This window comes from Macrobrachium rosenbergii, chromosome 4 (genome assembly GCF_040412425.1).
Source record: "Macrobrachium rosenbergii isolate ZJJX-2024 chromosome 4, ASM4041242v1, whole genome shotgun sequence".
Classification (NCBI taxonomy): Eukaryota; Metazoa; Arthropoda; class Malacostraca; order Decapoda; family Palaemonidae; genus Macrobrachium; species Macrobrachium rosenbergii.
In genome coordinates this window covers 9151568-9177956 of record NC_089744.1, presented here as the reverse complement: position 1 = coordinate 9177956, position 26389 = coordinate 9151568, and the positions used below count along the sequence as shown (strand labels likewise).

Genomic DNA, 26389 nt, shown 5'->3' with positions numbered 1-26389 from the left:
AGCAGTGAAGTGTAAAATCTACCAGAAAAAATGCCATCAGTGCATCTTGTCCATCAGAAGAGTGCCTCTACACTGGAGTATCACTAGACATGAGTGCACATCCCTATGGATGCCTTGCCAATGGCTGTCCATCGATACCTACGGACAACAGGCTCAACTGAGGGGCAACTACCCGGGGACAAAACCCCTTCAGACTCCTATGGACTGTCAGTATGCCTCCTCGCAGGTTTAGGGGAGTCTGATAGGGACTGGGTTTAGGAGATCTGAGGGGGCCGGATAGCCACCTCCTCCACTACACATCCAGTAAGACACCTTTCCAGGCCCTGTCTGTCAATACCTGCGACCAGCAACAGGCTCGACTGAGGGGGCGACTACCCCAGGAACTTCCCACCAGCCTCCATTGGACTTTCAGTATGACTCCTCCCTAGGTTTCAGGGAGTATGACAGTGACTTAGGTCTAGGAAAACCGGTAGGCCAGATAATCACCTTCTCTACTGCACAACACTCCAGAGTTACAGGTAAATTTCTGTTAACCCAAACACAAGAAAGAAATTGCTGCATTAGCTGCATTGATCTTGTATAGAGTCTTCTCTGTTTTCCTTATAACAATTTTCTCTCTGTTACGACAACTGGTGAGTAACACGCCAATGTGATTCATCAGGAGGAGTTAAATTTCCAGGGATTTCCGTATATTTTTTTCAAGAGTAAGTCAAATTTGGTGACCATAGCCCATAGGGTTTTATACACGTACAGGTAAATGTATCGAATTTGGATACAGGTCAAAATCTTGAAGTGGCCAACGTTTCTCCCGGATTCATCCAAGTATGATCATGGCAGTGGGTCGGAATAGACTGGTGATGCTAGAGGGATCTACTCTATGAATAGTCGTAGGTCAGGAGGGTGTTTTCTCAAGCTGATTTGTCATTGGTTGGTGGTGCATAGCAGCCACCTATTGGCTGGAGAAAGTTTTGCTCAAGTCCTTTCTCGGCACTGTTGCAGCCCAGCAGACCGTCGAGGCAGGGGCGTGACATTGCTGGGTGGTGCGTGACGTTGCATGACACCACAGCAGCTCAAATTTTCATTGGCTGCTGGGTTGCCCGTCTCATTAGGTATTCGTTGGGCAATGTCATGGCGGCTCGAATTTTCATTGACTGCTGGGGGTGTCGTTCTGTCTGGTACTACTGATGTGTCCTGGTATATCTCTTCTTAAGCTGGTGGGGAGGAAAAGCACTTCCTGTGTTGTGTTCAGCAAGTGCCCTGCAAGGTAAGGTTCAAGAACACCATGGTCAGGGCTTGCATTTGGAGGGCTCTCACCCACTGTTCATCCTGGCAGGATGCTCACCATGAGCTTGACCGCGTCTCCCAGATGCTCGTGAATAACAGGTACTCAAACCAACAAACCAATAAGGAAGCTCGTACAGCACTGGATCAGTGGTACAACGAGAATGAGAGGCCGCAACCCAACCTGCAGGAGAAAATCCAGCTGTATTATAGTATTATAAGGCAAGAATGCACTCACGTTACTGTGAGGATGAAGACGTACTAAAGAAAATTATCATGGAGAATGTGACCCCCCTTGAAACCGACAGAGAACACGAACTTGTCATGACTATCATTAAGCTGCCCAAGAAAATTTCATGCCATGTGCAGGAAGGCAAGAAGCAGCTATTAGGAACCACACCAGGATCACACACCAAGAAGCCATCTCCCATGACAATATTATCAAAAACACCAGGATAATAGGGAGGGCCTCTGACCAGCAACATCTACGACTGCTAGAGGAGCTCCTTATTCAACAAGAGAAGCCCTCACTGAACACAACGCAGGAAGTGCTTTTCCTCCCCACCAGCTTAAGAAGAAATATATCGGGACACGTTAATACAGTAATACCACACAGAACGACACCCCTGGCCCAAGAATACCTGATGATACGAGCAACCCAGCAGCCAATGAAAATTCAAGCCGCCATGACATTGCACAACAAATGCCTAATGAGACGGGCAACCCAGCAGCCAATGAAAATTCGAGCTGCCGTGGCATCACACAACGTCACGCACCATCCAGAGACGTCACGCCCCTGCCTCGACAGTCTGTTGGGCTGCAACAGCGCCGAGAAAGGACTTGAGAAAGACTTTCTCCAGCCAATAGGAGGCTGCTATGCGCCACCAACCAATGACGAATCAGCATGGGAAAACCCCTGCTGCTGACCTACGACTATTTAAAGAGTAGATCCCGCTAGCATCACCAGTCTACTCGACCCACTGCTGTGATCATACTTGGATGAATCCGGGAGAAACGTTGGCCACTTCAAGACTTTGACTTGTATCCAAATTCAATACATTTACCTCTACGTGTATAAAACCCTGCGGGCTATGCTCACCAAATTTGACTCCTCCTGATGAATCACATTGGTGTGTTACTCATCAGTTGTAGTAACAGAGAGAAAACTGTTACTGTATAAGGAAAATAGAGAAGACTCTATACACAAGGTCAATGCAGCTGATGCAGCGATTTCTTTCAATAGTACTTATCATCATTATTATTTTTATTATTATTATTATTATTATTATTATTATTATTACTATTACATCAATAAGCACGATGAGAGTTCAGAGAGGATCTCCTGCCATTTTCAAGAAGGCACCATACATACTCATGCTCTACACAGTGGGAAGAAAAGGCCAAGCGTTAATCCACCCAGGAAGCTTTCCCCCTGACGATGGCAAGTAGAATATTACCTGCTGGCACTCTTGAGCCAAGTGAGCAGAACAATCAGGACCCTCCAGGCAATATGATCGACCATCCCAGTACAAACAACCTCCCTGTCTCCAATGTCTTCACACGGAGACAAGTGCAACCATCAATGTCTGGGGGAGGCGGCTTCACTCAGAGGCACTACCAGCCAATCAATATCAGTTCCTCTCCCACCACCGACCTGGGACCATTTGTATAATCATATATTACTTTTATTAATTTTGGCTAAAAAATGAAACACTGAAGAGCTTCTTAGCATAAAATAACTTTTAATAAAATCTCCACATGAAATTTACCTCCTACTAAACATGTTATTTTTATTTCATTACCAATTTACTTAATAAAAATTGCTTATTAAATATAAAACAAGAAATAAGAGGTATCACATATGCCCCATGCAATACTACAATGATTTACATTCATACAGATAGTTAATAAAATATTTTTGTTGGCCAATAATTGTCAATATGTATAAGGTCTTTTGATAAGAATTTGACCAAAGACAAATAGATCCATAAACAATTACTAAAGGCACATGAACAGAAAATCAACCGATGACAGAAACAATCATATTCAGTATTGATTAGCATTTTACTTGAACAGACTAATGCTCCAAATGACAGTGACCTGGATAAAGGGTAGTGGGATTTTCCATGTATCATTTCCAATAGTAAAAATAGCCTTCTGAAATATCAAATACCCTTATTATCAAATGTGTCATCTAATTTCTTTTGCTTTTTTTTCTGTTTTCTACCACCTCTTTTCTTTGATTGCTTTCTCTTTTTCTCTTTCTTTCCTGATTGCAAATTTCTATCAGGAGTACCATTTGCTACTGCCTTTTTTTCCTTCAGATTTATGAAGTTCTTAATTTCAGATACAACCTTGTTAGTACCTTTTGTCTCCAATTTTTCTTTTATCATTTTCTCTTCCATTAAAATTTTCTGCCTTTCTTCTGTAGCTGAATTATCACTCAAGGGAACAACTTCTAAGCTCCCATCAACTTTTTTCTTTTTTACTCTGTAGCTCTCCAAGTACCTGTAAATTCAACAACAACTTGACAAAAATGTGTTAATGCAGATAACACATAATTTAAATACTGTTCCATACTTACAGACAACTTATCTTACCTATGACTGATGACAAATTGGAAATGAGATGCTTATTAACAATCAATAATCAGAGCTGAAGTAGTAAGTGTCCTTAATACCACGGGAAACCTTTACTTACTGTCTTTATTTCATTTATTTCCTCAAGTAAATGGAGCAATAAAATTCTCACTGAAGATACTGTCATTTCAGCTACAGGGATGAGGGTAATCCCAGTAAAGAAGACTTTTGTATGCTGAACATAGAAACCATTATGTTTTGACTGTGTCCAATAATATACATACCTTCATGTGGAAAGTGAACAGTTCAGAACAGTTCAACTGATTGGTTATTCAATAAAGACAGCTGTGTACTGTAACTTTATTATATTTATGATATCTCCATTGGTTACCTGATAAAATAGGTTTTGGTGTATTTGCAAAAGGGCATTCTGATACTAATTGTGATTACTAATAAATGCCAATTATGCTTGTGGACTATAAGTAACATTAATGTGTTCATGATCAAAGGGAGCATGTGATAACGAAACTATCTTCCTGTAATTTTTTGCCTCGCTAAGAACTTTGCCACAAGAAATGCCATGAATGTTGACTGAAACTTTGAATAATTTGCATCTTATTTCCCTTTTGAAAAGACATCACCTGACCTAAACTGGTTTTACATAATCAAAAACATCCTTTAACCAGAGGGAAACATTTATGTTGGAGATTCTTCTATACAATAACCACAAAGAAACAAAGATACTTCGCATTCTAGACCTTAACAGGCCTTTACTTCATGGTCTCCCCATTCCTACAAGATATGCAGATGGGGCTGTGGCATTCTCAAAAGACAGGTGAAAAAATAATTATATCTTCAACATTCTGTACACATAATTGACTTCTGCCAACAGCCAGTGTAATGAGCAAATATTATGGCTTGATGTTTTTACCATTATGGGGTTGTTTGACTCACTGGTTAATGGTTTCTTAAAACCCTTAAAAACTAAAATATTGCTGTACTTTAGTAGCCTCTCAGCAATACATGGAACTTCTTTCAGGTTGAAGTTCATAAAATTAAAGGCCAAAATAGTAATCCTGAAATATTCTGACATGATGATTGGTTCTGATAAATCAGTACTGAGATAATGGTGGTTCACTTGTCATAAGGGCTTCTCCTTTCATTAGATGGCTGATCAGTAAACCTGTGAGGCACTCCCACAGCCATACAAGTAGATGGACCTATTTTGTGTTGATTCTTCTGTTTTTGATTCTTGCTTTGTAATCATTTGTAGTTACATTTTGGTCATTCATTTTACATTCATTTTCTTTCCTGTCAGGTGAGGAGTTAGATGATACTTTTATCTGTTGTTTGTACCATTAGCAAGGTTTGATTGTTTTCCACTGAATCATTACAATTACCAGGTACTGTACTTTTCAAGTGGGCTCACTTCAGTATTCCTCAACATCATTTATAGCTGTTTGGTGATTTTAAAGACTATAAGCAGGCCAGGGGTTACCAACAGATCAGGGGGTCCAGGGGTAGGAAAATTCTAATCCACAACTGAAATTTACGAGGAAAAAATCACTGTTTGGAATCTTAAAAAGGACATCACTAGCCTTTCTTGGAGCTCATTCTTCACCCAAACACTGCCAGTGGGAACTGACTCCCATATATCCTCCTTACCCTACCGCAAAAGTAAGTACAGTAATTGGGGATCATCTGGTCTTGTGGCTGCTTGGGTTATGGACAAGGAGCAGAGAGTACAAGGGTATCATACAGATGATAAAAAAAACTAATAAGACTCCTAAAAGAAAATTTAATGTTTTCAGCCTTAAAATATGTTAAAATATTTTTCTGCAAAAGGCCAGCTTTGCAACAAAATTTTGAAAATTATATCTTAAAGGAAAAATTATACTGTAATATAAAATAAATTACTTCTGACAAATTTAAAAACAGCTATGGTTAAAATTCATATTCCAACAGGAAATCTTGGCAAGGATGTATCTGCCATTCCCACTTCAAGCCTCTAAGAGAAACCAGTCTTTTAAGTACCTGAGACTGGGGCATTCTATCAACAAATGCCTTACAGTCATGGGGACTCATCAGTCATCACAAAAAGTCTGGCGAACACCAGCCATTAAAGAGCTATGGGCAATTAGGTACAGTATGCCCCAATCCACAGGTGACATACAGCAATTTCCCACTGCATGGGCATTTCTATACCTCCAAGGAAACACATTACTTCTGAACTTTTCAATTTTATTTGAATCCATGTTCCACTGTTGTTGCCAAGCACCATTTATAATTTTCTGATACTTGGTATAAGGTCTCAACATAAGACAAACATGGAAGGAGATTTTCTCGTTTCTTATGGGAGTAGTACTGATCTCAACTGATATGGTTACAAATATGAATCTCATGCAATGTACAGTCTGGGTACAAGTTAGATAGGTTTGTTTATAAACCGATTCCTCTTAGCCTGAATGTTTATCTTAATTTTTCAAAGTCAGCTGCAGTAATAAGTTGTGCTGAGAGATCATAATGTAGGTGCACAAGCCATGTTAAGAGGAAAATCACAGTGTAATTAGATTACATAAGGCATGAAAAACTTCAGTTAAAGAATATGGAAGAATGTGGCACTTAATGTTTTTAACTTGACTAACCCCTTGGTTTTAAAAATTCAGCAATGGGTGCACCTATTATTATACAAAGGAACACAAATTAGGTTTTGTTGGGTTCCAACACATGCTGGTGTGCATGGAAATGAAGCTGACAGATTGGCCAAAGCAGCAGCTCTAGATTTACCTCCAAGGAAGTGTCCACTTTTATATAATGACTTCTTCCCAAGCGTTAGAAAATTTATAATCAATTTGTGTCAAGATCATTGGAATGATATAGGAGAAAATAAAATGAAAGAAATTATGGATGTTATATTTCCCAGGAAGTATGGCAGTATACCTAGAAGATGGGAGACAGCTCTTCGCTGTTTAAGGATTGGGCATACTCACCTAACACACAGCTTTTTGATGGTCCAGGAGAATCTACCTTTTGTGAGGATTGTCTGGTCCCCTTGACTGTGAGGCACTTGCTGGTTGAGTACCCCAGTCTTGGGGATATTATAAGCCATTAACTCTCTGTTTTTATAGCAGCTATGTTGTTCATTTAATTGATATCGGTATCAATGACCCAGCTGTCACGATGCTGGATAACTCAGATAATTTATTTATTCATTGTGATTCATCAGGAGGCTATACACAAACATGTAACAGCACCAAATTATCAAACAGTTGAGACAATGGCTAAAGAGGCCATGAGAACACCAAGAGGTGTCATTAATTAATGGATTATACCTTACCAGGTGGTTCACCCAGTTCTGTCATAGTCACCTTTTGAAGAAGTACTGGTATCATAACTCTGCTCCATCTTAATCATCTTTTGAATAATTAAAATAAACATCCTTTGATAAATTTACAAAAATTAAATTTTGTAATAAACAATGTGAATCAGCATAGAATGTGCTTTTAATGAATGCATGTACCAAGGAAAAACAATCTATTTTACACTGACTGAAGATGGCAACTGGAACATCTGAGTTAAACATCAAAGACAATAAAAGCACTTTACTATAGTTGTATACAAATCATGTATGATTTTAATGGCAGTCAACTTACAGAGCCAAAGATTGATTAATAATAAATATACTTGTGTTAGTCATGAGTAAAGGGAAGAAGTTTAAGTTCATTACTAAAAGTGTTAGTCATGAGTAAAGGGAAGAAGTTTAAGTTCATTACTAAAACTGGAAATAAACTGTCCCAAAGAGTGGAAGAAGTCTCCACTAGAACTGCCATGCTACCTGATTAGGACCTTGTAACATTTGACCGGCTTGATTTATGAATCCCTGGAACATGTTTCACTAGAGAACCTGACACAAAAGACTGTAATTTTGAATCTGAAGGCCTTTCCTCCTATCCAATATAGAAATCAAGACCTATTCTACATGAGTAACCCACTTTTGACATGCTGTACATACCAAGTTTTACTACAATAACACATACATTTAATTCTGCAACAAAAACTTTACATACCAGGTTTTGTTACAATAACACAAACATTTAATTCTGCTACAAAAACTTAGACAATCTCATCTGTCTCAATTTTCATCATCCTTCATTATCTTTTTCGTGTCAGCATGAATAACAAGGGGAAGATCTTTTCCCTTGTCCAGCCAGAACCATGAGTATCTTTCCTGGAAGGTTAAACTTTTTAGATAAGGGGATTCTGACTCTTTTACCCCTGTACAATGTACATAGCAGTAAGAACATGATTTCCTTTGGCTGAGACAAGTTAGTACAAGGGCTTATAGTACTACAGTAATACTTCTAAAGATAAAGCATCCCATGTGAAGTTATGGGTTATGAAATTATGGTTACCTCAGTCTCTGATTTTTAGCAGCAAGTTCTGACATAACTTCAACTAAGATTCACAAGGAGAATTTTCATCAGACTCTCTGAGGTCTACTTCTGCACTCTGAACCAAAAATCTCTGGAATATCTTCTCAATTAGCCTCATGGTAGCAGCAGGCATATATTTTCAGTCTGAAAGAAGGGATGAGGGAATGATGCGATGCTCATAATCCTCATCTACAACCAAACAGCACAGTCCCTGAACCTGCTAATAAGATTCCTGTCCAATTCTTGACCCCTTTCAGTGCTAAGAATTTTGGATACAATAAAATCTTCCTCCAGAAGCTCATTTTGGATCCACAATTCCCTGGCACTGAAGGGCAGCAGATATGAGATTCTTCCCAGTTGATACACATATTTGTGTTAATGTAAAGCAATTAGTTTTCACTGAAAAAATAAAAGTAAAACCAAAATTACTGCTGGTCCAGAAAACACTAACAGTAACTCAAGTTTGTCACTGGTGGGTGGAGCCCTGATGCACAGACTGCAAAATGGAATTGGAGGATTTCTTCTTTATCTGTTGAATGTCCGAAGTTTGAACTCGATACGTAATAAAGCTAATGTAAAGCAATGGGTTTGTACAGATAATTAATTTTGTTTTTCTTAATTTATCCACAGCCAAAATTTCATTACTGATAATTATTAAGCACAAAAACCTTAACACTCAACTGTTTTATGTAAAAGCAAAAGCAAGCAATTTACCTGAGATTTTTGGGATGAGGCCAGGGATATACATCTTGCTTATCTAGAATGAACTGTGGAGATAGTGCTACAGACTGGCAACGAAGAAAGATTTCTTTCTGCAAAGTAAATTAATCCTCTATCATAACCAATACAAAAGCAATGTAAAAAATAATGAAAAGTTTGCTAATCTGTATAAAAAGCTGAAAAGGACGACAGAAAATAAAGGATACTAACAGAACTACATTTTTAAACACTGATTCAACAATAAAAACTATCATGGGAACCTCAAAATACTATAAATAATTTACATTTATAAAACAAAATTTATTTTTCAAATTATCAAGTCCATATGTATACAAACCATTACCTTGCTTAACTCAATAACTACTTAGGCATTAAGGCAACAGAAGTAGTGTCTTAACCCTTTTGCTTACCAATGTCTGATATAAACATCATCCAAGTTTAAGTCCATTCACATTTTGATGACTTGCACAAATGTCAAAAAAAAAAATTGATTGCACAAACCAGCAGACAAGATGGGGATCATTTTCAGGGAGTGTTCCTGATATTTTTAACACATAAATACCGTTTTCTTTACTTGTTTTGAACAGTTAGATTTTTTTATACATATGCAATATGCATGTATATTTGTTTTGTATAGTTTTAAATTTTTATTCTGTATTTACATTATTCATCTTTTCTGCATGCACATGAGAGAGAGAGAGAGAGAGAGAGAGAGAGAGAGAGAGAGAGAGAGAGAGAGAGAGAGAGAGAGAGAGAGAGAGAGAGAGATTTTTAACATATGTAACACATGTAGCTTTAGATTTTTATTCTATAATTACATCATTTATCTTTTTTCTGCTTTAGATTTTTATTCTATAATTACATCATTTATCCTTTTTCTAAGAGAGAGAGAGAGAGAAACACTTGACTGAGTCCCACTTATTTTATAGAATATTATCATATTTTCCTTGGTATAAATACAACTTTTGCCATGCAAATAGTTTACTAGGTAATTTATCTGGGTAATTTAACTCTATCGCAAATAATATATCTGGCAATTATTTTTTGGGGGGGATAGTGCAAAGTTTTCTCTTATCTCATACTTTCTACTCATTATTCCAGCTACATAAGATTATTTTTATTTTTTGTTATGCTATTGTATAGAGCAATCATTCAGCTGCAAAACAAAACAAAATTGAACAGTCTACCTTGAAAATTGTTAGATCTACATGTCTTTTAACAAATGAACAAAAAAGGGTACAAGGAGTTTTCTGCACATAACATGGGTGCCTGGCACTTTTCTTACGGAAAATGTGATGCTACTTTGTCCTTCATTTTTTTATAATTTCCTTGCTATACAGTAATTATAACTTTTTGCATTTCAATAACTAGGTAATTTATCTGGGTACACCATGTATTTACAATGATGACTTTATCACAAATATTTTTTGGGAAAATTATTTTTGGGGCAAAGTGCAAAACTTTCACATTTCTTGTAATTTCTACTCATTATATCACTACATAAAGTTATTCTTGGAAAAATTTTTTTTTTGCTATTACATAGAGTAATCATTCAACTGCAAAATCAAATAAAATTGAGCAGTATACCCTGAACACTGTCAGAGCTACATGTTTTTGAACAGTAAAAGGTATAATTTTTTTTAGCATATTGCATGGGTGACTGGCATTTTTCTTAAGGAAAATATGATGCTACTTTGTCATTTCTTTTTACATATTTACCTTGCTAAACTAAAAATTTTTGTATTGCAATAATTAGGCAGTTTACCTGGGTGTGCTATGGACAAGCAACAAAAACTTTATTACACATAGTTTTTTGGGTAAATTTTTTTGGGGGAAAAGTGCACAATTTTCTTGTATCTTGTAATTTCTACTCATAATTCAAGCTACATCAAATTTATTTTGGATGCCATCGTATAGAAAAATCATTCAGCTGCAACAATGAAACATAATTGAGTGGTTTACCTTAAAAATTTTCAGAGCTATACGTTTTCGAACAAAAAAAGGTATAAACATTTTTATGCTTACCGCTAAAGTCACTGCCACTTCCCACAGACTTAACTGTTTATAAGTCATAAGTGAAAAGAGTTAAGGGAAAGTGCAAAGTTTTCTCTTATCTCATAATTTCTACTCATTATTCCACCTATATAAAGTTATTTTTATTTTTTGTTATGCTATTGTATAGAGCAATCATTCAGCTGCAAAATGAAACAAAATTGAACAGTCTACCTTGAAAACTGTTGGGTCTACATGTCTTTGAACAAATGAATAAAAAAGGGTACAAGGAGTTTTCTGCACATATCGCATGGGTGACTGGCACTTTTCTTACGGAAGACATGATGCTACTTTGTCATTTCTTTTTTTATATTTTCCTTGCTATAACTAAAAATGTTTGTATTGCAATAATTAGGCAGTTTACCTGGATGTGCTATGGATAAACAACAAAAACTTTATTATAAATAGTTTTCCTGGTAAATTTCTTTTGGGAGAAAAGTGCAGAATTTTCTTGTATCTTGTAATTTCTACTCATAATTCAAGCTACATAAAAGTTACTTTGGATGCCATTGTATAGAAAAATTATTCAGCTTCAAAATGAAACAAAACTGAGCGGTCTACCTTGAAAATTTTCGGAGCTAAGCATTTTTGAACAAAAAAAAAAAGGTATAAACATTTTTATGTTTACCACTCAAGTCACTGCCACTTCCCACAGACGTAACTGTTTACTGTATATGAGTCATAACCGAAAGGGTTAAAGGAAGATGATGCTATAAATTAAATAATGTAGGCATTCATACGTTTTCATATGCTGTATGTTGTGTTGGCTTTTTCCTTGAGCAATATAATACAACTTGAAAACACTGGCATGTATAGTTTTTGAGTTACCCACAAAACCTACAAAATATAAGAGCACCACCACTGGAAGCTTTTTATAAAAATTATGGCTTTTTGCTCTTTCTATATAATTTTTTCTTATTCATTCACAAATTTATTATAGCACTGAATAGTGTAGAAAAAGTTATTATATTTAAGTGACACTTCCTATTTCAAATAGTTTCTTTTGTATAATTTATTTTGGGCAGCAGTTAAGGTAAATTAATATTTTAGCTGTATAAAGTACAGAATCAAAGCGAGAGTAAATTTTTTTATTGCACTGTAAGGATTATTCAGCAAGGAAAATACTGTGAAGAAACTGAAACATCCTCACAAGTTTTGTCCCATCTTGAGTAAGTAACCAATGATTTCCTATACCTGCACCTGAAACAGAATAGATCTAGAATCCAAATTGGATGTTACAACTGCTATGCTGTCTTGTAACAGAAACATGAACAACTGTATGGCAAACCCAGATTCTCTTAATTTAAGTCTTAAAACAGAATAGCTATCCAGACTGTACCTGAGGAAAGCTGGGAGTCTGTTGCTTTCTAACAATGGATAAAGGATGTCAGGAGCAGGCTTTTACTTAAAAATTTTTAGCTCAGTTTTGGCAAATGCTGACAGAAAGCTTGGCACCAGAGCTATAAAACTAAGTGAGAGCATTCAAGAAAATCTATGTAAAATCTATCTACATAAACTGAAGATGAACTAAAGAACAAAATTGTTTGAAGGAGAGCTAATGAAATCTATTTCTTGACTCTAAATGACTTGGCATTATCAAAAACCCCAAAAACACCAATATCATACTGTGAAGAGGTGTTAATTCAGATTTGTCATTCTGGCACAGAAAAAGAGGACATTTGAAAGGTAAAGGACCAAGAAGTTAGGAAAAAATGTTGATAGATCCTAGCGGAATATATGGACTCCATGATTGCCTCCTCTCTATGGCTTTAACACAGTCTAAAGAGCAATTTCAGAAGATGGTTGAACAGAGCCATTGGTACTGTGATCCTGATGATATACTGTATAAGGAAACCACAAGGCTCCAATGGAACAAGAGTCAGATAAAGGACTGGGACCTGTTGAAAATTGAACAAAAGTAAGGATCAGTTAGGGAGGTCACACAGCAGGCAAAAACCTCCTGAAAGGAACCCATGAAGCAATAGCTTAAGTAGAAGACCCAGAAAATTTTTTGAAGCATTGACTCACAAATATAAATTACTAGGTCAACAGAAAAGAAGGAACATCTTATAGGTTCTAATGGGAGTGTGTTTCAAGTGCTGTATCAAAGTAGAGTCATGGAGATCACTTGAGGTGATACAATGCGATAATCTGAATAAGCCAAATAAGAAATTTTTGCAAATTTCATGGTAATTTAAGCAGAGCTGCAAACTGAATAAAGTGCTAGAAAACAATGATCGACTACCCTTAATCTAAAAAGGTCCAAGTCTCCCAGTAACAGGGCAAAGGACAACACAGATGAGAGGCCCCTCAGATGCCTGAAGGAATATACATCCAAACAAGTCTTCCCTTTAGTTTCACTATACTGTATGAAGGAAAAAATCATTTTTCTCATCATTAAATACCTTTGCATTATCAAAGACCCCCAACAAAAAGCTTTAAGATCATATTATGAAGAAGTTTCAATTCTGACTTATCTGGCTCTCATACAGAGGATCTGAGAATGGTGATACAGGGTCAGGATGCAGAAAAGGAGTTCTCCCATGACCTAGCAGGATGGTCTGGCTGGGGAGGTAACCACATCAACAGGGATATCCATCACCTAGAAAAGTTGCCTAATACAGCTAGAAAGCCTCCACCACCCATGACTGAAAGCCAGAGGAATGGGAAGTCCATGAACTATATGAATAAGTACTGTGGAGGAGTTGTGGATAACCTGGTATGATCTATCTGATGGAGCAAAAGACAGGGATGGTTGAAGGAATCTCTTAATAGAAATATTGCTCTACAAAAAAATCCATGAATGGGTGAATTTTCCCACGAATAACTTATTGATACGTTCCACAGAAAATTTCGCGAGTCACTGAGTACGTGAATTGTGAGAACTTGAATCCAGGAGATTTACTGTATACCTTTATTTCCAGTTTATTTGGCATTCTTTTGTCACATACATTACCCTTACCTTAGGTAAGTAAAATATAGATGTACAATTGAATCTATTGAACGGCATCACTGTTATCTCCACATCTTTTTTCTACTAAAATTCCTGGAAAATCTAGGATATACTCATTACCTTGTCTTTGAATGCTGAATTGTTTATGAAATGTCACCACTTTTTGCAACAGACCAAAAATAGAACCCATTTACAATCGAGCCTGGTTGTCAGGTAGATAGTGGCTCGTTGTCAGGTAGATAGTGAATCATGGTAATATTGTATAATGACTGAAATTTGTGTAAGGAAGCATTTAATTCTAAAACATCAAGTTAAATACAGGACTTTAAAATATTTGGTAGTATAACACTTGAAAGTCCTGTATTTAACATCATCACCTTGAAATTGAAGTTTGGAGAGGCTTCATAATTCACTATCATTAAAAGTTGACATTTCACCACATGGGGATAAAATATACAATCCCATACACCATTATACTATGTGGATAAGTGTACACTAAAAGTACATAATCACCACACTCACTTCTTGAAAGGCTGTAGAACTGAAGGCATCATAGGTAACAAACAATTCACAGAACACACATCTACTTGATACAAAAGCAAAAGGACCACTGATATCTTTCTGTAGTGAGTAAAAGGCTCACTCAAGTTAGGGTCAAAATTCCTTTCACTTCCTGACACTCAACTATGGCATAACACTAAGAATCTCAGAATATTACAGCCTAAGTAAAATAAGAGGTTTGTATTTGTATACATATGCAAAGGAAAGTACTTTCTGTATTTATATATACTACTGTATATCATAATCTATAATGGAAAAATCCAACTGCTTATCTACATAATCACTCGCAGATATGCAATACATATAGTATATGTAAAGTCTTCATTGCCTTACACCTAAGGGTCTTGTGTGGCACAAGTATATTCACACATACAAACACTGGACAGAGTAGTAGTTATACAATTCTACTAACCTCATTATGCTTATCAGGAACTCTGTTTCTCCTATTTACCAAAGAAGCTTCTTTGTTGTCAGTGACAGAATGTATTCTAATATCTTTCAATAGTAGCATTTCACCCCGGCCTGACGTTTCTTTTGATAATTCACTCGTACTGGCCTCTGGCTGCCCTATTTCTACTTTCCTGTAATTTGTAACAAGACCATTATGTAAACATAAGCAATGAGGTCACCAGTTCAGTTAATTTGTTAGTAATTTACCAATGCAAAGTACAGAGGCCTTATACCAGAAAACACCCCACATACTGAGCTACATGTGTCGTTTGCTGATGGTTATACCATCATACTTCAACAGAAAAGATTTAAAATTCTAAGCTGTCAAGAAATTTACATTTATTATCAAATTAAGATAAAGTCTTCATTAGGACCAACGATCAAATGTTTTACCTGCATTTTATGTACGTATTTACAAGGATTTTAACTCTGAGAAGTACTGGCGTTATGGCAAAAGATTTTATATGTCTGACTTTCTGAGGTCAACCAATCAGTCACTGATGCCTCAGTCACATTTAAAGGCCTTAAAACATTACATACAATGTAGAAAATGCACTCAGAGAGCACATGCGTCCATCACATCAAACCTACATGAGCATATTTTTTATAGTATAATCACTTGTTTCGTCCTTAAGGGGTTACCTTCCATGGGTCTGTCAGAGCTCCATGGTGACCAAACTAATATCAAAGAATTCTCTTTTAGTCATTCTCGAGACCAGGTATTGCATTGTAATGACAAACACTATAATACGTAATGGAGTATGTAATGGACTCAAAGATAAGAGGGCTCTTTCCCTTACCTTACAGCAAAACTGTACCCTGGTTCATTCCTTCATAAAACATGCTAGAAGAGGAAGTGATAATTGAGCATACGCAGTCCGCCATATTGTCGACAACAGACTGGCAAGATACCAGGAAGCCATTACCTTTCTCTAGTCATTTTAGAATGGATTAATTTCTCATTAGTGCTCCAAAATTCAATAATTATGGAAACACCAAAAGAAGCAAGTTAAGTGCTTAGTTTTAAGTCCCAGTTAAAGTTTTAAACTTTTGTAATTGGTATTAGTGAGGTTCTTATGTGGCCTGTATCCTCAAAGGTGATATAAACCTAAACCAGACAGTAGCCTAACTAGATTGCATAGGAACCCCCTTCAGGGTACAGTGAACCCCCCGTATTCGCGGGGGATGCGTCCCACACACCCCCGCGAATAGGTCAAATCCGTGAATGCTTAAAATCCCTCTAAAAACACTTAGAACTGCCCATTTTGATAGCTTAAACCAAGAAAAACCCTGTAAAAATGCTTATACCTGAGTATTTTAATAGTTTTATCACAAAAAGTGCATTTATTCATGAAAATTATATGAAAATACAGTAATTAGTGAATATTTCTCACTGAAAAATACCACAAATGGGCGAATTTTCTGCGAAAAATGACTAGATATGTTCCACAGAGAAACCCGCGAATGCGTGAGTCCGCGAACCATGAGAACACGAATACGGGGGGTTTACTGTATATTCTATTATTAGCCTAAACAGTAGTTTAGATTAAATAAAGCAGTGGCCGAACATCAGATAAAAGAGTAGTCTTGGTCAGATAAAACAGTAAACTAGATTATAAGAGGGTTCTTTCCTGTATAGTTTATATCCTTAAGTGTGATTTAAATAAGCCTACACTACGCAGTGGCCTAGAGTAGGTTAAGCGAGAACCCTTTAAGAAATCCTCTATTCTTAACCTAAAAGTAAATTATGCTAGAAGCATTAACCAGAGTCATATAAAACAGTAGCCTGGGTTAAATAAATAAATCAGTTTATAGCAGTTAGCCTGAATGGCATGACATTCAAAAATTAAATTTCACATAGCCCTTGTAAAAGGACTATGTATTACTATACACTAACAGTGTATAGTAATACAGCTATATACTGGTGTCAAAATTAACCTAAATCCTAGTGTGTTTAAGCTAATATATTCAACACCTATAACAATTTGGCAAATAAAATATATTACAGCTACATACTTGTAATCAAGTTAGCCTCTAATAGTGAATATACTATCTATGTAAGGATTTCAGACAATTTAGTGCTAACTAGTCTCTAATAACTTGTTTTGTATCACTACAGGGCTGCCATTATGCAAGGCCCTCAGATTAAGTGTTCTGCAGCAAACTGCTTGGTTCGCTTTTTACCAGTAAGTATGGCCCATACCACCTGCCATGAGCATAGTCCTTGCAAAAAACAAGGAAAATTTGGTTCATCACCATATATGTGCAAAATTTGTAGTATACTCCTGGCAGCAAGTTTTAAGGACGAAACAGCTTGTTGTAAGCTGTCTCAATGGGTCCTAGGGTTTAGTAGGGGTGAGGAAGGGGGAGATCGTATCTTTCCAGCAGTACACTGGCAGCAGATATTAAACCCTTTTTCAAAACAAGATCTATGTTTGAGCCAAAATCCAGAAACAGTGCCTCCCCGGTTAACCACGCTGAGTTTGTGAGAAGTGCTAAAAAGAGAGCAGATGGACATTTACTGCTAGTTTATTGAGAGAGCAGGCAGCTTATAAAGCAGTGTGTGGACGTCAGTACAAAGACATACATGGAATACAGGTGACCCGAGGTCAATTGTTCTCAATGTGAAACAGGACAGGTAAATACAAATAACATGACAAAAATAAATTACGACACATGTACAACATAAAAGGGCACAAATGGATAAGTAACAGATACACATTTACATAAATAAAACATGGCTAATGAGCCTGACCTCAGTTCAGGGGAAAGGCACCGTAGAAAACGGGAGATTCACTAGAGAAAACCCATTGAGCGGGGACTTTACAAGTTAGTGGAGGAATCTTTACATGGAGGTGACATCCCTATCCATGGACATGAAGTGGACATTGCCACTAAAACAGCCCAGCTGAACCTGGAAGGATCAGGGACACAAATTTCAGCTAATCATGGGAGAAATTTCCAGAAGGAAATCTATCCCCCATGCAGCTATCAGATGCTGAAGAGGATGTTTCCCCAAAAAGGGATACTAGGATCCACTTAACACCAACTGAAATGACTACATTCTCAGTGGGGTGTAGTAATTCACAGACTTCTGCCCCTTGGTTAACATGCAGTTACAGTTCAGTTGTTCATGCTCAGTCAGACTGCGCAAGCTCCTCCTAAAGGGATACACAGTTTGTGACATTTGATCAATTCCATAAGGAAATTATGAATAACATCAAAGATGTACTCGCCACAGAACGGCAATATATAAGGGACATGATACGTGATTCTAAAAAGGAAATTAGGTCAGTCCTGTATACCCCAAGGTGTAAAAATCACAATTTTTGAAAGTAAATTGCATTTTTCCTAACTATACAAACCCGAGGTCCTTTACATTAGGAATTACTTTCAGCGTAGGCTGGAAATGGCCATTAAACTCTTGAGCAAGGTGGTTAGGCAGTAACTACCGCAAGGTAGGCGGGAATACCCGCCTGCCCAGATGTAAATATTCCAGTTTGCCTTTCAGTCCAGGTTCAGATTGAGGGGTGGCATGAGGCGGGCATATGTGATGTAAAGGACCTCGGGTTTGTATAGTTAAGAAATAAACAATTTATTTTCAAAAACTGTGATTTGTTCCGACACGATATACAAACCGTTGGTCCTTTACATTAGGAAGACTCACTGGTTGGAGGAGGAATCTGAGTGAGTCTCCTGAACTGACTGGAGTTCTGCACACCTGGGCTACTCCTCCTGGTAGAAAGAGTGAGGAGGAGTACCAAGCCTCTGACATATTGACCAGAGTGTGGGAACTGCAAGATCAAATGTCAGATACTGGACCTTTTCACATGAATGAGGAAACGTAACTCATATGAAATAGGCTGGAAGAATCTTAGAGTAGAAGGCAGCATGGAAAAGCTGAGATAGGGTTTCCCTTATTGCCAGTCTCTCTTTCCTCCCCTTGCTAGAGGAAGGAGCAGAATTGCTTCTATGATCCTAGGAGAAAAATAGAACGGGTGCTCGATGTGTAGTCTTACTGCATCAGCGCCAGGTCCAGCAAGTATTGGATCGAGTCCTATTCTCATCCCGAAGGACGAGAAGCAGAAGGACGGGAAAGGAGGAAGAGAGGTCAGTCACTCTCGGTATCCTTATCACTTCCAGAAACAACACATTAGGCGAGATGCTACTAGTCCTCTTGAAGGAGCTGGGTAAGAAAACACAACTTGTTGAGCAGCCACCACAGGGCCGAGGAAAAAAGGTTCTAAGGGCCTGTGGGCAAGACCATAGGAAGACAAGAGTGTCAGACCACGTCTTGCTTCCAGACAGACAGAAACTTCCGGAATGCGAGGGATGGACCAAGCCATTGACTTCACGAGCTCGCGGGTGGAAGGTACCGGTATCGTCGTCGTCAGCTGCCAAGTACCTCCTTCGACCGCTTCACAAAGCCAGGAGGAAGATGTGTCCTTAGACACTTCTTCCTTGGGAGAGAGAGTACTAGCGAAAATGTTGACGACATCCAGGCTAGGAGCGTCAAGCCTTTTCGGAAAGTACCACAGCTCCCTAAAGGACAAAGTAACGAATGATCTGGATCATAGACACAAAGTCCAAGGAGGATGGGAACAAGAAGGACTCGAACCTGACAATAGACGCCGATGGATTCAAAGTCCACCTACGACATCCGAGAAGGAATCAAGGTATTGATCCCCTTCACCTGTTCTTCCATCTTCTACGCCAAGGCCGGAGCAAGATGAGAGATGGTCCTAAGAGGGCACATCTCTATCTGATGACTCTCATAAGGGCGTGTGCAGCATGGGACAAACCCAAAATGAGAGTCACATACCACCCAGGGAACAGTTCCCTGGGACAGAAGACCGAAGAAGCTTCTCATCCCTAGCTAAATCTCGACTGAGGAGAAGAAGGCTACTTCAGATAGAAGACTAGGTCGCTAGGGCCTACGTTCTTCACAATGAAAGGGAGAGAAGCAACCCTTGGCGGAGAAGATGAGGAAGTCCAGATTTGAAGAGCGACTCTGACCCGAGAAGAAGTTCCGTCAACACCACCTACCAGCGAAGATGGCTCCATTCCCCGGGAGTGTTGCAGAGGACTTCAAGAGATATCTAGCTATATCCGCTGCCACTCGGTGAGAAAGCCTATGCCTGCAAGGGAAGCTGGAAGGTCTCCCAGTCCCGAACACACAGGGATGTACTGCCCGAAGGACTCTTCTCGATGGCTCAGCTATCAAGTCGGGCAAGAGGCGAAGTCTTCCAGCATTTGTCTGTAACTCAGGGTGAGCAATGCTTGAGAACCCCTAGCAAAACAGCAAATACAGAGGGAAAAACGTAGATATCAAGTTTCCCGGAAAGACAGCATGCCTCACCGTAGCGGCCCCTGGGTCTGGTATCAAGGAGTGAGAAAAACTACCGACTTGTTGAGCACGGAGGCAACAGAAAAACGGCAGGGATTTCTCAGTCGAGCAGTCTCTTCGTGAACCTTCAAGTGAGCAGCACATTCCGTCCCAAACACTCAAACCCGAGGCCAAGCTCGCCTACCAATACATCCCCACCAGGGATACATCTGGCTATCTGACATGTCGAGTGCGCTATAGAACACTCGAGTACCTACAAAAGTCAACAGATGAAACAGGAGGAAAAAACGATTCCCTCTTGTTTGTCGACAAATGCCACTACTGTGGTTTTGTTGTTCAACAAACCACTGAGTGTCGCAAAACTCATCCTGAATTCTTGGAAGGCCAAAATGCTGCCTTGGGCCCAGGATGGTGATGAGAAGGTACTAATCGTCTCAGTCTCACACCTTCAAGACAAAGTCTTACAGGTGTGCGCCTATTCCTCTATCGGTGAATCCGTAAGTAGACACACGATGTGAGGGGAATATGCAAGCATATTCGAAGGTTCCTTCAATCAAGCATTAGCCTAACTCTTTCCTCATACTTTGAAGAGGAAAGAAGGACGAAGGAATGGAAGCAGACCTCCATTCTCCACCATTCTGCAAGATGACAGGATACCAAGACAATTAGCTCTAGCCGGGCTGGCATTTCCCGAATCAGGAGCACGGGAGAGGAAGCGGGATGGAAGTTTGATGAAAAGAACTGCTGAGACCTAAGGGAAATACATACTTCTCCTGAAGGAATCCATTCCCAGGTCTCGGCAATGTCGCTGCCAGCTCCAGAGACTCGATAAGTATCATTTCATTCAGGAATCTGCAGTAGGAGAACTTCTTCCCGGTCGATACTTTTCTCTCTTCCCTCCTCCCTTATGGGAAAGAGGGTGGAAAGAGACACAGTTATGCGCACTTTCCTAGAAGAGAAGAAGAGGGCTATGTGTTCCGCAATCTTCTACCGAAGCCTGGGACTTCTTAGGAGTTGAGGGGGGCTGGCTTGAACTCAAGATCAAGTCGAGATGACTAGGACCCCAAGGTCTTGGCCATTGTCCAAAGGACAAGGCAGTGCCCTGGTACAAACCTTGATTACTGAGGTATCTGGCAAATCTCTGCAAGAGATAGGCAAACTAAGTAAAGGTTCGTTCCTAAGGGTTGAGCCAACTCGGGACTTACGAAACCGGAGATCCGAATTGGGACAAAGTCTTTCTTAGCACCAGAATTGCCCACAGAACTGCAGTCGGCAAGACCCTCCGAGGCAAGAAGAATTCATATTCTGTCAAGGCAGGGGAGAAGCTTGGTGTCTCGACCTGAAGGAACTCCTTTCCGAAGAAAAGAATTCATCTGGTAGAGAACGCTCTCGGAAGCAAGGACTGCGGCGGCCCCTGACACTCTTGGCCCCTGGGGAACTGCAAAGGGTTGCAAGTGATGAAGATTATTCATTGGGGGAGCCACGGTCCTGTCCCGGGGATCCTTGCACTGACGAATCGGAGCAAAATTCTCCAAAAAAATAAAGGCGATCGCAACTTAAAGAGGAAGACCCTTGCTGCTTCCAGAGCGTGAAACTCCTGTACCTCTCCCCTTGGAGGGAGACCTTGACAGATCTCATGAAACCCTCCTCGGCTACCTGGTTGTACTACAAGACAATCGGGGGACCGACACCCAAAGCACACCAGGAAGCCAAACTCCAAAGAGCTCTCTCTGTCCGTCTCGCACTTCTTGGAACAACCGAGAGGAAGAGAGAACAGGTGAGGAGAAAGAGTACCCCCTACCTGTCCTGCCAGTAAGACCAGCAGGAGAGGCGGACCGAGAGCGATAATCAACCGAAGGAGATTACCACCATACGGGGGAAGAAGAGCGTTTGTGCCGTGGCAAAGCACTTTCCTGGGAAGAGCAGAAAGTTCACTCGAACAGAGCCAAGAATCCGATTCGGAAGAAATCGAGTGGGGCCGAGCTGAGCCCCACCAAACCGAGCCAATCACACAAACGCAACCCAGACTGGGAGGTATACGGTGGACTGGGAGGCAGGCAGGGGCGAGCTGAGCCAAGCTGTGCCGAGCCAGTCTCGCAAGCGCAACCAGGGGCCGAGCCAAACCGATCGCGCGAACACAATCGGAACTGGACAGGGCGGAACTCATCTGCCGTGAACTAGTGCTAGTTTCCCGAACTCTAAACTCCTTTGAGGCCGAGGCCCCTCTAGAAGAAGGTTCAAAGGGGAATTCTGTGTCTGCTATCCTGCATGCTTGAGCCCTAAGGTTCAAGACACGAGGATGAAACCTGGCCAAGCAACAAAAGCAGCTGGCTGGCAGTATCAAGACACCTGACGTCTCGGCACCCAGACACCTGGCGTCTTGGCACCCAGACACCTGGGTGTCTCAGTACTTTCTCTCGTCCTGTGCCTTTCGAAGAAGTCTCAGAATATACAGGGTGGTCATCAGATACAGTATTCTTAAAACATTATTGCCACGAGCTCGAATAAATTCAACTACACTGGGTGTCATTAAGTGGTATGGTTAGTCCTAACCCCATGGGCGCTACAGCGGAAAACCAGGGGTCTTCTTGATGGTGAATATGCTATCGCTGGTGGAAGGTGCGACAATACTGCAACCAAACCCGCATGCTTGGGCAAGTCACTGTAGAACTATACCCTAAAACACAAGTTTGTGTTTAGTTTCTTGTTCTTTGTTAGCAAAACCTGAGGGGTATTTGGAATAAAGAATGAGTCTGAAATTTGTGGCTTGACCTTGGACCAGAAATGTTTTTCCTTTGGGGTGTTGGGATTAAAATTTGAGAGTTTAAGCCATTTCACCACCTGCCAATTTCTTTTTAAAGCTCCTTGAAGATGAAACAAGCAACTACACTATCAAAAAACAGTTTTTTACATAGGAAGAACGTATTTTTGGTAGTTGCTGTTGAGTCCTCAAAACCATCCCACTTCCTTGAAGAAAAGGCATGGGATCATCCTGCATTGACCAACAGAAAGTAATGGTTTCCTGGTCTCTTGCCAGTCTGTCACTGACAATAATCACTTCCTCTTCTAGCAGGTTTGACGAAGGAAAGAACCTCAGTACAGTTTTGCTGTACGAAAAGGGAAAGTGTCCTCTTGTCTTTGAGTCCATTACATACTCCATCACTTGTTATAGTGTTTATCATTACAACACAATACCTGGCCACGAGACTGACTAAACGAGAATTCTTTGATATTAGTTTGGTCACCATGGAGCTCTGACAGACCCATGGAAAGTAACTCCTTGAGGACTCAACAGCGACTACCAAAAATAGGTTTTTCCTAAATCAAAAACTCTTATTTTTATCGACCAAAAACACTTAGCTGTCTGGTCTAAATAAATCATTGCTGAACTTACTAATAAATTTGCTTACAAAAACCTATGGCAATGGTGTATAAGGGCTATGTTTCTTAAGCCTAAAAGATTTGGATCATGACTGATCTATCCGCTTCCCCAAAAGACACTTTTTCCACAAAACTTGCCTCCCCATTGCTACTACAGTCCAACCTCTTTAAACTGGCTCCCTTGGGACCAGGCCATGGCCGTACCACATAAAATCCTGGACCATAGAAATCACCCCTAAAAGAAGCCCTACGTAAACACAGCCTTGCCAGCTCATTCCACATACATATTGCTGTGGTATCAAAAGTTGAACAAAGCTTATGAATAATCACTCATTCGTTAGGTTTAGTTCCTTAAGTAAATTCTGTACTGCTCCGTAAGTATATCCCCGGAAATGCTTACATCTCCAGTTCATCGGAGCTTAAACCGCTTTAAATGCGGACTGTCGAGTTCTAATCTCCTGCCACCTTTCAATGTTTTCCGGCACTTCAAACATTTCTGACTTTTGTTTTCAGCAAAAACCTAAAAATCTGCTGCTTTTGTTTCTTTAAACCTGCACAAGAGAGAGAGAGAGAGAGAGATAGTATCCATTTGCAAAATTCAAATAAGTTGTATTAAGAATTACCATTTTAATAAACTTGTTTTACATACTGTATGCAGTTATATTTCATGCATTATTGTCATATTATTACTGTATTATAATCTATGAATATAGCATTCAGGTGCCACTTGCATTCTGATAATGTTTACAAGCGTTCAGGTGCCATTTGCATTCTGATAATGTTTACATTCTTAAAATCATCAGCTGATTGCATTTTACCGACATCATCGTAGTCATTAGCTGGTAAATGAAATGCACTTCAGAGATTCTTTTTTTTTTCATAAATTATCACTGCTGGGTTTAAAAATGCAACTTACTTTATTTATAAATACAGTAAGTAAAATGAAGTAAAGGTGCGATTTTGCCAGTACTGAATGTTGCTTTTGCCTCTTCCAAAGCGTTTTATGGCCTGCACATTATTTGTACTTCAGCCATACGTACAACCGTAAATTTAGTGGCAAACTTCCTTAACACTTTCCTCTCTATTTAGTGTAGGATGAATAAAGATTTTTTCATTCTTAATTATGGAAGTCACTCTTGAAAATTAGCAGATTTTTAACAAGTCAACAACTGAACACTACCCTTAATGAACGTGTGTTAGTTACAGTAAATGACATTGGCAAAGTGGTTGTAATTACAAAAAATAGTGATGAATTCTTAAGCAAGTCCCAATACTGGTAAGCCTGATTTAATGCATGAAGATTCACATTTAACCTGATGAACTTTGACTTCTAGGCCTATTTATTAGTTTAAAGGCATAAAAAACCTAGCATAGTGTAACCTACTGAAAATACATCTCACACTATACACAATGTATAAACAGTACTGTAAAGATATTATTTTTTGGACAAAATTTTAATGATCACGATACACAAAACTGGGAGATACATGAATACGCAAATTACGGTTCTTTTGTGAGCTTTATATTTTTTAGTTTCACAGAATGTTTCCTTTGTAAATAAATTGGGCTTGTGTATTGAAGGAGAAGGCTTCAGTTCTGAAATCCGAAAAAAAATCCAAAAATTGAAACATGGCACCGCCCTCGTAGCCACTCAAGACCTAATGGCGGCTGATTCAAAAATGTCCTGGACCACGGAATCCCGGATTTTCAAGGTCGGACTGCATAACCTATAGATTTGCCAGTTAAGAAGCCCACCTTTGGCAATATTTTTGTAAAAATTCACTTGTAACTTTTTGAATAATCATTCTAACAAACAAATTGACTAAACAAACAAAAAACATAAATCTCCTTGGGGGAGGGAACAAAAGCATCCCAAAACATTTCCAGAAGGCTTAATGAGTAAAATCTATGTAAAAAAAAAAGACACCAAACTGCAATAAAGCATGACTACAATTTTAATTAACACTTTATAATATTCTATAATCAGTGACTCAAAATACTGTACTGTACACATACTTACATATCCAATAATTTATCAAGATGTTTGGCTAAATATGGTGACATACTGGAGGCCAAATCATTGTTGCATGGTGAATTCTTTTTCCTTCTTCCTGTAGTCAAATCACTACTTAACTGTTCTATTCCTGACCAAGTTTTATGTTTTGCAAAAGCTGAAAAGTTGAGAACCATTGTAAATAAAAATAACTCAGTCATCACAACTAAAACTTTAATATCTTTGATCTATCTATCATACAGTTGCTGTCAGTGTACAAAGAATGTGTCCAATGTCAGGTAATTTTGAGCAAGTATAGTACAGTACATGCCACAACATGTAAGTCTTTTTTTTTTTTTAGAATAAATAGGAAAATTAATATTACTGTATAAAATACACCCTACCGAATTGATAATTACGATGCTCCTTTTATATTACTTATGGAATACTACAAGGTATGGCATGTGCTATTTTAGGGTAGAGCTATCGCAAGTAAGCATGTATTTTCTCACTGCACTGCGAGGTTTATTTAGTGAAGTGAGCCACATGATACCAAATGGAGGGACTGGGAGGAAAGCTAATATGATATTTTCATAATAAAAATAAGTTTCATATATACTTATCAAGTAATTACATAGC

At 38.9% G+C, this 26389-nt stretch overlaps 1 protein-coding gene across 2 annotated transcripts in view; it reads right to left on the bottom strand.

Annotated features, from left to right (window-relative positions):
• Window positions 1-2999: 2999 nt before the first annotated feature.
• Window positions 3000-26389, bottom strand: part of LOC136830436 (uncharacterized) — a 29495-nt gene continuing 6105 nt past the window's right edge. Inside the window, exons 2-5 of one of the 2 annotated variants that reach the window (XM_067089974.1) lie at window positions 25778-25928; window positions 14992-15160; window positions 9008-9105; window positions 3000-3789 (exon numbers count right to left, since the gene is read on the bottom strand). In XM_067089974.1, the coding sequence (XP_066946075.1) occupies window positions 3447-3789; window positions 9008-9105; window positions 14992-15160; window positions 25778-25928 (761 nt within the window). In that variant the 3' untranslated portion in view covers window positions 3000-3446. Of the gene's footprint in view, window positions 8693-9007; window positions 9106-14991; window positions 15161-25777; window positions 25929-26389 lie in introns of both variants that reach the window. The other variant, XM_067089981.1, reaches the window with a different exon arrangement.